The 13,724-nt window shown below is 39.1% G+C and overlaps 1 protein-coding gene across 1 annotated transcript in view; it reads right to left on the bottom strand.

Moving 5' to 3' along the window:
* Positions 1–8,163, bottom strand: part of LOC144589758 (uncharacterized) — a 59,490-nt gene extending 51,327 nt beyond the window's left edge. The window contains exons 1-2 of the mRNA XM_078394856.1: positions 8,124–8,163; positions 4,276–4,377 (exon numbers count right to left, since the gene is read on the bottom strand). Of these exons, the coding sequence (XP_078250982.1) occupies positions 4,276–4,377; positions 8,124–8,163 (142 nt within the window). The remainder of the gene's footprint in view (positions 1–4,275; positions 4,378–8,123) is intronic.
* Positions 8,164–13,724: the final 5,561 nt, after the last annotated feature.

The raw sequence follows: 13,724 nt of genomic DNA, 5'->3' as shown, positions 1-13,724 counted from the left end.
TTCCTATTTAAATTATTGGGTTGATTACATTAGCATCTGCTATTCTAACTAACAACAAAGTGTCAAAATGCGAACCAAAAAAAAATGCCATCGTTATCACTCTAATTGAGTTATCAATTATGACAACCTAATCTGGGATCTGGATGTTTAATCCATGTTCAGTGATGGGATAGGTGCTTTGAAAATGTGCTTCTTGAGTCCCTCACAGAGATGACTGGTCTGCTGTTGCATTTGGCTTTATGTTATGTATTATACAGACACAAAACAAAATGACATCTTATTCTTTTTAACGTGACTTATTCTCCTCTTGTAAAATTCCCCTGACTGTATAGTGCTGTTTCTGCAGAATTGTTCAATAATACACAGCGTATGACTGTGAACTGATCAATGGTTTGTCTGCTTTCAGGAACATTGGTTGATCGAATGATCAAGCATCATCTATTGTTTGTCACGTGTTGGAAGTAATGTATCATTTTAAAGTCTGATCAGTGAATCCTGGTGCGACACAACTACCCTCACTAGAACTTTTTATCTCAAACTGCCGGCGTGACATCAGCCGCCTCAAATTCTCCACTCCCCTGACTAAATCCAACCTCTCCCCTCCTGAATGTGCAGCCCTCCACTCACTCCGCAACAACCCGGACTTAATCATTAAACCCGCTGACAAGGGAGGGGCTGTGGTAGTCTGGCGTGCTGACCTCTACCGGACCGAGGCCAGACGACAATTATCAGACACCTCTTCCTACCTATCCCTGGACCATGACCCCACCGATAAACACCAGACCTTTATCAGCAGCACCATCACTGACCTCACCATCTCCGGTGATCTACACTCCAATGCCTCCAATCTCATAGTTCCCCAGCCCCGCACGGCCCGATTCTACCTCCTACCCAAAATCCACAAACACAACTGTCCTGGCAGACCCATTGTCTCTGCCTGCTCATGCCCCACCGAACTTATCTCTACCTACCTCGACTCCATTCTATCCCCCCTGGTTAAATCCCTCCCCACCTACATCCAAGACACCTCAAACGCTCTCCATCTCCTGGATAACTTCCGGTTCCCAGGTCTCCACTCCCTCATCTTCACCATGGACGTCCAGTCACTCTAGACTTCCATCCCCCACAAGGATGGTCTCGAAGCCCTCTGTTTCTTCCTCGACCGTAGAACCAGCCAATCCCCATCGACCAACATTCTCCTCCGCCTAGCAGAGCTGGTTCTTACCCTCAACAACTTCTCCTTTGACTCCTCCCACTTCCTCCAAACCAGAGGCGTAGCTATGGGCAATCGCATGGGCCCTAGCTACGCCTGCCTCTTTGTCGGGTACGTCGAACAATCCCTGTTCCAGACGTACACTGGCCCCATCCCTGAACTCTAACTCCGCTACATCGACGACTGCATCGGTGCTACCTCTTGCACCCATGCAGAACTCACTGACTTCATATACTTCACCTCCAATTTCCATCCTGCCCTTTGTATTGAACAATTTTTAATGTAGTAGTCGTCAACTGAAAATATTGAAATTGTGCACGCATATTCCGTTCCGATCAGTGAATGTTGGTGCTGCATTATCCTAGTACCTATTGTTTCACTGCTGGTGGCAGATGTAGTCGATGCAGTGGCAGTTGTTGTGTTTGGTTCTGAGAATGAAATGAAAATGTGACTTCAATGGATATTGAAAGAATATTGGACTATTTTTTATTCATAAAGCAGGTAAAGTGGTGTAGCGAAAATTAAACTGACGACAAGAAATGTGCCAACAATGAATTCAACAAAAAATAGGGTGGGTAATTTTTGGAGTTCTAATAAATCTTAAGAATCATGAACAGTTTCGGTACCGAATGAATCGATGGTTTGGCCTCTTTGAGGAACATTGTTTGATCAAGCATCATCTACTGTTTGTCACTTTTGGTGATAAGTAATGTATGTTTTTAAAGTCTGATCAGTGAATGCTGGTGCTGCATTATCTGGTACCTGTTGTTTCGCTGCTAGTTGTCGATGTAGTGGCAGTTGTTGTGCTTGGTTCTGTGGATGAAATGAAGATGAGACATCAATGGATATTTCAAGGAAATTGGACACCTTTTATTTCATAAGGCAGAATTGTTATCACTGTGTTGTGCACCGAACTGTCAACATGTTATTGCACAAAGTTTCATGTCGTATACTTCAACTGAAAATATGGGATTATTACATGCTATTTCGATTGAGCATTTGCGGTTAGATTATAAATTCTGCAAACAATTAGTTACCAGAATTAATTAGCCATTTTTTTAATCAATCCGCTGCCTATAATTTATTTACACTGGACATTAAATCTTTCTAATACCCATGTATATTTTGAACTTGGTTTGTTTCATTTTGCTGTTGTTATTCAAGGCCAAAAGTTAGAATGTGGGCAGTATAAATAACTAAAATATTGTATATGCAAAAGTCCAGTCTTGGATTTTATGTCTTGGACGAAAGGAGGCTGAAGGTTTATCTTGTGGAGGTGTAATACAATCAAATGGGAATAGCTAGGGTGAATGTACAGAATGTTTATAGTGGGGGAATCAAATATGCAGATAAATCTCAGTTAAAATACATGCAGCACTCTCATGTCCACACTTGTAAAATGTCCATGGAAGTCGAAACTGACTTTAATTATTTGTTTCTTTTTATCTATTGATGCATGTTAGCATGTTGCAGTCATGTAATTGATTACTGGGGCATTATATATGCTACTATTTTCCGAACATGGAAGCATCAATGATAATACAAAATATAAATTAAAAATTGCCTGACTTATTTTTGGCTTATTTGACTATTTGCACAATATTTCTATTTAAATTAACGAGGTGATTATACTAATGAATGTTTTTAGAAATGACATCAAAGCGTTAGGCCACAATATTATATCCCAGTTGCAACTCTGTATAATATTAGAAATTATACATACATAAGAACGTAAACTGACAAAATATTTTTCTTTTTCAAGTTACTTATTTTCCTCTTGCAATATTCTCCAGACCACGATCTGTTGTTTCTCTTGAATTGGTCAACATTTATCTGCAAATAACTTCGAACTGACTGATAGATTGGTCCCTTTGAGAAAGATTAGCTAATATCTTGATCAAGCATCAACTATTATTTGTCACATGTATTGGTAAATATTGTATCATTTTAAAGTCTGATCAGTGAATGCTGGTGTTGCCTTATCCAAGTACCTGTTGTTTCGCTGCTAGTGGCGGATGTAGTCGATGCAGTGGCAGTTGTGCTTGTTTCTGTGAATGAAATGAAGATGTGACATCAATAGATATTGCAATGGAAATGGAAGGTAAATTGGACACTTATTGTGTCATAAAGCATGTAAAGTGTAGCAGTGTAAATTAAACTGACGTGAAGAAATGTTAGCCAAGGATTACATTAATAATTGTGTGGATAACATTTGGGTTTGTTTGGAATCATGAAATATATTTGCATGTAAATTCCTTTGTCAGTTTTGCACGGAATTATCACAATTGTATTGAACAATTTTGAATGTAATAGTCGTCAACTGAAAGTATTGAACTTGTACACGCATATTCCGTTCAGATCAGTGACTATTTTTGATTCATAAAGCAGGTAATGTGGGGTAGTGAAAATTAAACTGACGACAAGAAATGTGTGAACAATGAATTCAACAAATAATTGGGTGGGCAATTTTGGGAGTTCTAATGAATCTTAAGAATCATGAACAGTTTTATTACCGAATGAACCGATGGTTTGGCCTCTTTGAGGAACATTGTTTGATCAAGAATCATCTACTGTTTGTCACTTTTGGTGATAAGTTATGTATGTTTTTAAACAAAAAAAAGACATATTTTTATTTTTAATGTGACATATTCTCCCCTTGTAAAATTCCCCAGACTGCACAGTGTTGCTTCTATAGAATTGTTCTGTGCATGACTGTGAACTGATCAATGGTTTGTCTGCTTTCAGGAACATTGGTTGATGGCACGGTGACAAGTCCATGCATAACACAGAGAAAATAATTCCACATCAAAGTTTTTTGTGATTCTTATGTTTCATCAGAACTCCAAATGTTATCCACCCAATTATTCATTGGTTGCTTACATCCCCTTTAACATTTCATCTCACCAGTTCAACTTTCGCTGCAGCATTTTACATGATTTGTGAAACAAAGAGACCAATTTCCTTTCAATATTCATTGATGTCACCTCTTCATTTCATTCTCAGAACCGAGCACAACTGCATTTAGTGGACCCATTTAGTGTACGAGTTGCAATTTACAGTACCTGGCACTGTTGATGTTGATTCAGTTGTATAAGGTGTCATTGTTGTACTTTGCTCTGTGGACCTGGTCGCTGCTGCGCTTGCAAACGTTGTCGAAGCTTCACCTATGGAAAGAAATATCAGTTAATATACATGGCAGCACTTTCATGGATAAACTTGTAAATTGTGCAAAATATCTCTGGGAGTCCAAGCTGAATTTGATAATTTAATTTTGTAAATCTGATGATGCATATTTGCAACATGCATTCATTTAAAGGGCCTGTCCCATAGGCGATTTTTAGGCGACTGCCGGCGACTAGGCTGTCGCCGACAGTATGCCGGGGTGTCGTGGGCATGATCGTGAGGAGTCTTCAAAGAAACGTAGTGGATCTCGGCGCGTTGCTGAGAAATTAACCGGCTTGGAATTTCTCGGCGACAGCTGGTTTGTCGCCAGGTATCTTTGCTTATTGCGGGGGCTGTCGTACGCTCTTCCCAGGTTTGCTAGGTTGTCGCAGATGCATTTAGAAGCACGTAATATTAAATTAAGTAAAGTCATTTGAAGATACCATAAAATACTTGTGTTTAACCAATTTATTTGCCATCAGGACATTTGACAGGTAGATTGGAGGCGACAGTTTGACGGTCAGGTAAGCGTGGGAATTTTTCGATGTTTAAGGCCATTAGCGATTACTTTTAAAGTAAGCTCCCAACACATGTATGCAACCCAATAACCAGATATGCATCTCCAATACATTTTCATAGAATGCCCACACATGCACAAAAATCCATTTAACCATGTTTAAAATTAAATTTCTTAATATATTGCTATCAGTAAACAGGAAATCCATCCAGTTTATGCCTTGTTACCGTGAAGCTTGGTTTTCAAATAACCTGGACTAGATGTTATATCTCAAAACTCTCAAGTAATTACAGACTTGTCAGTGATTTCAGCAAAAATTAGGACGCCGGAGAAGCATTGGTGAGCATGTGAATTTTGTGATGTTTCCGAAGACGCTGTAATCTCTTAGCCAGGTGCTAGTTTCACAAAAAAAGTTACTTGTATCGACCTGACTCGGCATTGTCGTGGTCATTGTCGTAGGGTAAAAGAAAATTTCAGCGATTTGCTACGACTTTGACAGTCGCCGGAAGTCGCCTAAAAAATCACCTTAGTGGGACAGGCCCTTAAGTGTTAACTGGTTCATTGGATCTGCTGTTATTTTCCAAAACAAATGAGCATCCAAAATCTTACAAATAATAAATGAATAATTGCTTGACTTTTCTTATTGACTTACTTGACTATTTGCTTGGTATTTCCTATTTAAATTATTGGGTTGATTACATTAGCATCTGCTATTCTAACTAACAACAAAGTGTCAAAATGCGAAGCAAAAAAAAAATGCCACCGTTCTCACTCTAATTGAGTCATCAATTATGACAACCTAATCTGGGATCTGGATGTTTAATCCATGTTCAGTGATAGAAACATGGAAACATAGAAAATAGGTGCAGGAGTAGGCCATTCGGCCCTTCGAGCCTGCACCGCCATTCAATATGATCATGACTGATCATGCAACTCCGTATCCTGCATCTGCCTTCTCTCCATAACCCCTGATCCCTTTAGCTACAAGGGCCACATCTAACTCCCTCTTAAATATAGCCAATGATTATTCTTTTTAATGTGATGGGATAGCTGCTTTGAAAATGTGCTTCTTGAGTCCCTCACAGAGATGACTGGTCTGCTGTTGCATTTGGCTTTATGTTATGTACTATACAGACACAAAACAAAACGACATCTTATTCTTTTTAATGTGACTTATTCTCCTCTTGTAAAATTCCCCTGACTGTATAGTGCTGTTTCTACAGAATTGTTCAATAATACACAGCGTATGACTGTGAACTGTGGTTTGTCTGCTTTCAGGAACATTGGTTGATCGAATGATCAAGCATCATCTATTGTTTGTCACGTGTTGGAAGTAATGTATCATTTTAAAGTCTGATCAGTGAATCCTGGTGCTACATTATCCTAGTACCTGTTGTTTCACTGGTAGTGGCGGACGTAGTCGATGCAGTGGCAGTTGTTGTGCTTGGTTCTGGGAATGAAATGAAGAAGTGACATCAATGGATATTGAAAGGAAATTGGACTTTTTGTTTCCTAATTTAGGTAAAGTGCAGCAGCGAAAATTAAACTGATAAAAGGAAATGTTAACAAAAGTATTCAATGAAGAATTGGAGAGATAATATTTGGAATTCTGATGAAAATTAGAAATATTGAAAAAGTTTGACATAGAATTGTTTACCATTATGCACAGAATTGTCACCATGTTATTGCACGGATTCATATCGTAGTCATCAACTGAAAATACTGAATTTGTGCAAGCAGTCTTGATTGAGCATTTGCTGATATATTTAGAATTCAGCCTCTTTTCGTTACCTGAATTCATTGGACATTTCTAAACAATACACTGCATATAATATTGTTACACTTGACATTAACTCTTTCTAATTCCCACGGATATTTTGTTCTTGGATAATTTCATGAAACTGTTGTTATTCAAGGCAAAGACATTGGACAAAACTACAATCAATTTGAGGATGTAGCCCCTATGAACACAGGAAATATTTGAGATAGTTGAGCAGGCTTGGACTTTACTTCTTGGATAACATGAGGCTGAAAATAGACTATCAGTTACAACAACCTAACCTGGGATCCTGTTCTTTAGTGACGGAAGAGGTTTTTTAAATTTTAATCAATGAGAGGCTCACAAATACTGCCCTGTTCTTACCTTCGACTCTACATTATGCATCAAACAGGCATAATAAAGCAAACTAACAGCATGTTTTTCTTTTTTGCAACTTATTTACCGCTTGGAATATTCTCCTCACCACACTGCACTGTTCCATTTGCATCATTTAATAATATTCAGCCAATAACTGCAATCTGTTCGATGGTTTGACATTTTTTAGGGACATTGGTTGAAGTAAATATCAAGCATCATCGATTGTTTGCACTTGTATAGGTAAGTAATGAATCATTTTTAAGTTTGATCAGTGAATCCTGTTGCTGCATTATCCAAGTACCTGTTGTTTCGCTGCTACTGGCAGATGTAGTCGATGCAGTGGCAGTTGTGCTTGGTTCTGAGAATGAAATGAAGATGTGATATCAATGAATATTGAAAGGAAATTGGACTCTTTGTTTCACTAATCATGTAAAATCCAACAGCGAAAGTTGAACTGATGAGATAAAATGTTAAAGGGGATGAAAGTAACAAACAAATAAAAGGGTGGATAAAGTTTGGAGTTCTGATGATACACAAGAATCACAAAAAACTTTGATGTGGAATTATTTTCTCTGTGTTATGCATGGACTTGTCACCGAGCTATTACACAATGTATCATGTGGTTGTCATCATCCGAAAATATTGAGTTTGTGCCTGCAGTTTTGATTGAGTATTTGCTGTTACCTTTAGAACTCACACTCATTAGTTACCTGAATTAATTGGTCAACTCTGAGCATTCCACCGCCTATAATTTCTTTGCACTAAACATTCACTCTTTCTAATTTGAATAGATATTTTGAATTTTGCTGGTTTCGCTTTACCTTCGCTGGTGACTAGTATCTTGAACAAAACTACAATAAGCTTGAGGATGTAGCCACAATCAAGAACTCAAATATTTGTAAAAAATTGATAGAGTTGGACTTTATTTCTTGGATAAAAGGAGGCTGAACGTTGATCTTATACAGCTGTATGAAATCAAATAGGAATAGATAGGATAGGATACTCTATGGGTCTAAGGACTGTTGACACAAGTTTGATCATTTTTTCTAATTTTCCCTAGACCCATTTAGAGTACGAGTTGCAATTTATGGTACCTGGCACTGTTGATGTTGATTCAGTTGTATAAGGTGTCATCGTTGTACTTTGCTCTGTGGACCTGGTCGCTGCTGCGCTTGCAAAAGTTGTTGAAGCTTCATATATGGAAAGATATGTCAGTTAATATACATGGCAGCACTCTCATGGATAAACTTGTAAATTGTGTAAAATATCCCTGGGAGTCCAAGCTGAATTTGATAATTTGATTTTGTAAATCTGATGATGCATATTAGCAACATATAGTCATGTAAGTGGTAACTGGTTCATTGGATCTGCTGCTATTTTCCAAAATAAATGAGCATCCAAAATCTTACAAATAATAAATGAATAATTGCTTGACTTTTCTTGTTGACTTACTTGACTATTTGCTTGGTATTTCCTATTTAAATTATTGGGTTGATTACATTAGCATCTGCTATTCTAACTAACATCAAAGTGTCAAAATGTGAAGCAAACGAAATATGCCACTAGTTGAGTCTTCAAATAAGACAACCTAATCTGGGAACTGGATGTTTAATCCATGTTTAGTGATGGGATAGGTGCTTTGAAAATGTGCTTCTTGAGTGCCTCACAGAGATGACTGGTCTGCTGTTGCCTTTGGCTTTATGTTATGTATTATACAGACACGTAACAAAATTACATCTTATTCTTTTTAATGTGACTTATTCTCCTCTTGTAACGTTCCCCTGACTGCACTGTGCTGTTTCTATAGAATTGTTCAACAATACACAGCGTGTGACTGTGAACTGATCAATGGTTTGGCTGCTTTTAGGAACATTTGTTGATCGAATGATTAAGCATCGTCTATTGTTTGTCACTTGTGTTGGCAAGTAATGTATCATTTAAAAGTCTGATCAGTGAATCCTGGTGCTGCATTATCCTAGTACCTGTTGTTTCGCTGGTTGTGGCGGACGTAGTCGATGCAGTGGCAGTTGTTGTGCTTGGTTCTGGGAATGAAATGAAGATATGACATCAATGGATATAGAAAGGAAATTGGACTTTTTGTTTCCCAATTAAGGTCAAGAGCAGCAGTGAAAATTAAGCTGACGAAAGGAAATGTTAACAAAGCATTCAATGAAGAATTTGGGAGATAACATTTGGAATTCTGATGAAAATTAGAAATAATGGAAAAGTTTGGCATAGAATTGTTTACTGTAATGCACAGAATTGTCACCATGTTATTGCACGGTTTCATGTCGTAGTCATCAACTGAAAATACTGAATTTGTGCATGCAGTTTTGATTGAGCATTTGCTAATTCAGCCTCCTTTATTTACCTGTATTCATTGGCCATTTCTGAGCAATACACTGAATATAATAATTTTGCATTAACATAACATAACAACACTTTATTGTCACTCGGCACAACACCGAGCGAAATTTCAGCAGTCACACAAAATACAGCAAAAAGAAAAGAACACAGGACACCCGACCCCAACACAAACATCCATCACAGTGACTCCAAACACCCCCTCACTGTGATGGAGGCAACAAAACTTCCCCTCTCTTCCCCCCGCACCCACGGACAGGCAGCTCGACCCCTACCGAGGCAACCGACACACACAGCCCCCGCAAGGGGATGGAAGGCCCCCCGGCCGAGCCGCCCCGGGCACCGAAACGTCCCGCGGCCACACCGGGCGATGTTAAGTCCAACGGCCGAGCCGCACCGGGCACTGAAACGTCCCGCGGCCGAACAGCGCTGACGATGTTAAGTCCAGCGGCCAAGCCGCACCGGGCACTGAAACGTCCCGCGGCCACACCGGGCGATGTTAAGTCCAGCGGCCAAGCCGCACCGGGCATTGAAACGTCCCGCGGCCGAGCCGCACCGGGCACTGAAACGTCCCGCGGCCATACCGAGCACTGAAACATCCCGCGGCCACACCGGGCGATGTTAAGTCCAGCGGCCGAGCCGCACCGGGCACTGAAACGTCCCGCGGCCGAGCCGCACCGGGCACTGAAACGTCCCGCGGCCGCACCGGGCGATGTTAAGTCCAGCGGCCGAGCCGCACCGGGCACTGAAACGTCCCGCGGCCGAGCTGCGCTGGCAATGTTAAGGCCCGCAGCCGAGCCGCACCGGGCACTGAAACGTCCCGCAGCCGAGCTGCGCCGGCAATGTTAAGGCCCGCAGCCGAGCCGCACCGGGCACTGAAACGTCCCGCAGCCGAGCTGCGCCGGCAATGTTAAGGCCCGCAGCCGAGCCGCGCCCCGGGGAAGAGACCTAATAAAATAAAGGTTTCCCCCCGCCCCACCCCCCCACCCCACCCCACACCCCCACCACACACCCCCACCACACATACACAGCCAAAAACAGAAACAAAAACCATCCCAACACCGACACAAACAAAAAAAAAGAAAAAAAGACAACAGACTGCCAGAGAGCCGCAGCCGTTAGGCGCAGCCAACTCCTCCCGAGACAATAACTCTTTCTAATTCCCACAGATATTTTGTTCCTGGATAATTTCATGAGAGCTTTGTTATTCAAGCAAAGACTTTGGACAAAACTACAATCAATTTGAGGATGTAGCCCCTATGAGCAGCAGAAATATATGTAATAGTTGAGCAGGCTTGGACTTTATATCTTGGATAACATGAGTCTGAAAATAGACTCTATCAGTTACAACATCCTAACCTGGGATCCTGTTCTTTAGTGACGGAATAGTTTTTTTTAAAATTTAATCAATGAGAGCCTCACAAATACTGCCCTGTTCTTACCTTTGACTCTACATTATGCATCAAATGCAGAGAAATCTCAGTTAAAATACATGCAGCACTCTCATGTCTACACTTGTAAAATGTCCATGGAAGTCAAAACTGACTTTAATTATTTGTTTATTTTTATCTATTGATGCATGTTAGCATCTTGCAGTCATGTAATTGATGACTGGGGCATTATATATACTACTATTTTCCGAACGTAGAAGCATCAATGATAATACAAAGTATAAATTAAAAATTGCCTGACTTATTTTTGCCTTATTTGACTATTTGCACGATATTTCTATTTAAATTAACGAGCTGCTTATATCAGTGAAAATTTTAGAACTGACATCAAAGTGTTCGGCCACAATATTAAATCTTAGTTGCAACTCTATAATATTAGAAATTGTACATACAAAAGAAAGTAAACTGACAAAATATTTTTCTTCTTCAAGTGACTTATTTTTCTCTTGCAATATTCTCCTGACCACACTCTGTTGTTTCTCTAGAATTGTTCAACAATTCTCAGCAAATAACTTCGAAGTGACTGATAGATTGGTCTCTTTGAGAAAGATTGGCTAATGACTTGATCAAGCATCAACTGTTGTTTGTCACATGTGTTGGTAAATATTGTATCATTTAATGTCTGTGAATGCTGGTGCTGCATTATGCTCGTACCTGTTGTTTCGCTGCTGGTGGCAGATGTAGTCGATGCAGTGGCAGTTGTGCTTGGTTCTGAGAATTAAATGAAGATGTGACTTCAATGGATATTGAAAGAAAATTGGACTATTTTTGATTCATAAAGCAGGTAAAGTGGGGTAGCGATAATTAAACTGACGACAAGGAATGTGAACAATGAATTCAACAAATAATTGGGTGGGTAATTTTGGGAGTTCTAATGCATCTTAAGAATAATGAACAGTGTTTCTCTAGAATTGTTCAACAATTCTCAGCAAATAACTTCGAAGTGACTGATCGATTGGTTTCTTTGAGAAAGATTGGCTAATGACTTGATCAAGCATCAACTGTTGTTTGTCACATGTGTTGGTAAATATTGTATCATTTTAAAGTCTGATCAGTGAATGCTGGCGCTGCCTTATCCTAGTACCTGTTGATACGCTGCTAGTGGCGGATGTAGTTGATGCAGTGGCAGTTGTGCTTGGTTCTGAGAATGAAATGAAGATGTGACATCAATAGATAGTGCAATGGAAATGGAAGGTAAATTGGACACTTGTTGTGTCTTAAAGCATGTAAAGTGTAGCAGTGTAAATTAAACAGACGAGAAGAAATGTTAGCCAAGGATTACATTAATAATTGTGTGGATAACATTTGGAGTTCTTTGGAATCATGAAATATATTTGCATGTAAATTCATTTGTCAGTTTTGCATGGAATTATCACAATTGTATTGAACAATTTTTAATGTAGTAGTCGTCAACTTAAAATATTGAATTTGTACACGCATATTCCGTTCAGATCAGTGAATGTTGGTGCTGCATTATCCTCGTACCTGTTGTTTCGCTGCTGGTGACAGATGTAGTCGATGCAGTGGCAGTTCTTGTGCTAGGTTCTGAGAATGTAATGAAGATGTGACATCAATGTATATTGAAAGAAAATTGGACTATTTTTGATTCATAAAGCAGGTAAAGTGGGGTAGTGAAAATTAAACTGACGACAAGAAATGTGTGAACATTGAATTCAACAAATAATTGGGTGGGTAATTTTGGGAGTTCTAATGAATCTTAAGAATAGTGAACAGTTTTGGTACCGAATGAACCGATGGTTTGGCCTCTTTGAGAAACATTGTTTGATCAAGCATTATCTGGTACCTGTTGTTTCGCTGCTAGTAGTCGATGTAGTGGCAGTTGTTGTACTTGGTTCTGTGGATGAAATGAAGATGAGACATCAATGGATATTTCAAGGAAATTGGACACCTTTTATTTCATAAGGCAGAATTGTTATCACTGTGTTGTGCACCGAACTGTCAACATGTTATTGCACAAAGTTTCATGTCGTATACTTCAACTGAAAATATCGGATTTTTACATGCTATTTTGATTGAACATTTGCTGTTAGATTTAAAATTCTGCAACAATTAGTTACCAGAATTAATTTCCCATTTTTTTAATCAATCCGCTGCCTATAATTTATTTACACTAGACATTAAATCTTTCTATAACCCATAGATATTTTGAAAATGGTTTGGTTCATTTTGCTGTTGTTAATCAAGGCGAGGAGATAGAATGTGGGCAGTATAAATAACTAAAATTTGTATATGCAAAAGTCCAGTCTTGGATTTTATTTCTTGTACGAAAGGAGGCTGAAGGTTTATCTTGTGGAGGTGTAATAAAATCAAATGGGAATAGATAGGGTGAATGTACAGAATGTTTATAGTGGAGGAATCAACTATGCAGAGAAATCTCAGTTAAAATACATGCAGCACTCTCATGTCTACACTTGGTGATATGTTAAACTGACGAGAAGAAATGTTAGCCAAGGATTACATTAATAATTATGTGGATAACATTTGGAGTTGTTTGGAATCATGAAATATTTTTGCATGTAAATTCCTTTGTCAGTTTTGCAGGGAATTATCACAATTGTATTGAACAATTTTTAATATAGTAGTCGTCAACTATTGAGATCAGTTAATGTTGGTGCTGCATTATCCTTGTAACTGTTGTTTCGCTGCTGGTGGCAGATGTAGTCGATGCAGTGGCAGTTGTTGTGCTAGGTTCTAAGAATGAAATGAAGATGTGACATCAATGGACATTGAAAGAAAATTTGACTATTTTTTATTCATAATGCAGGTAAAGTGCGGAAGTGAAAATTAAATTGATGAAAAGAAATGTGAACAATGAATTCAACAAATAATTGGGTGGGTAATTTTTGGAGTTCTAATGCA

Source organism: Rhinoraja longicauda, unplaced genomic scaffold (genome assembly GCF_053455715.1).
Source record: "Rhinoraja longicauda isolate Sanriku21f unplaced genomic scaffold, sRhiLon1.1 Scf000073, whole genome shotgun sequence".
NCBI lineage: Eukaryota > Metazoa > Chordata > Chondrichthyes > Rajiformes > Arhynchobatidae > Rhinoraja > Rhinoraja longicauda.
Note: the sequence above shows the minus strand (reverse complement) of the source record. Positions and strands in the feature narration are given on the sequence as shown.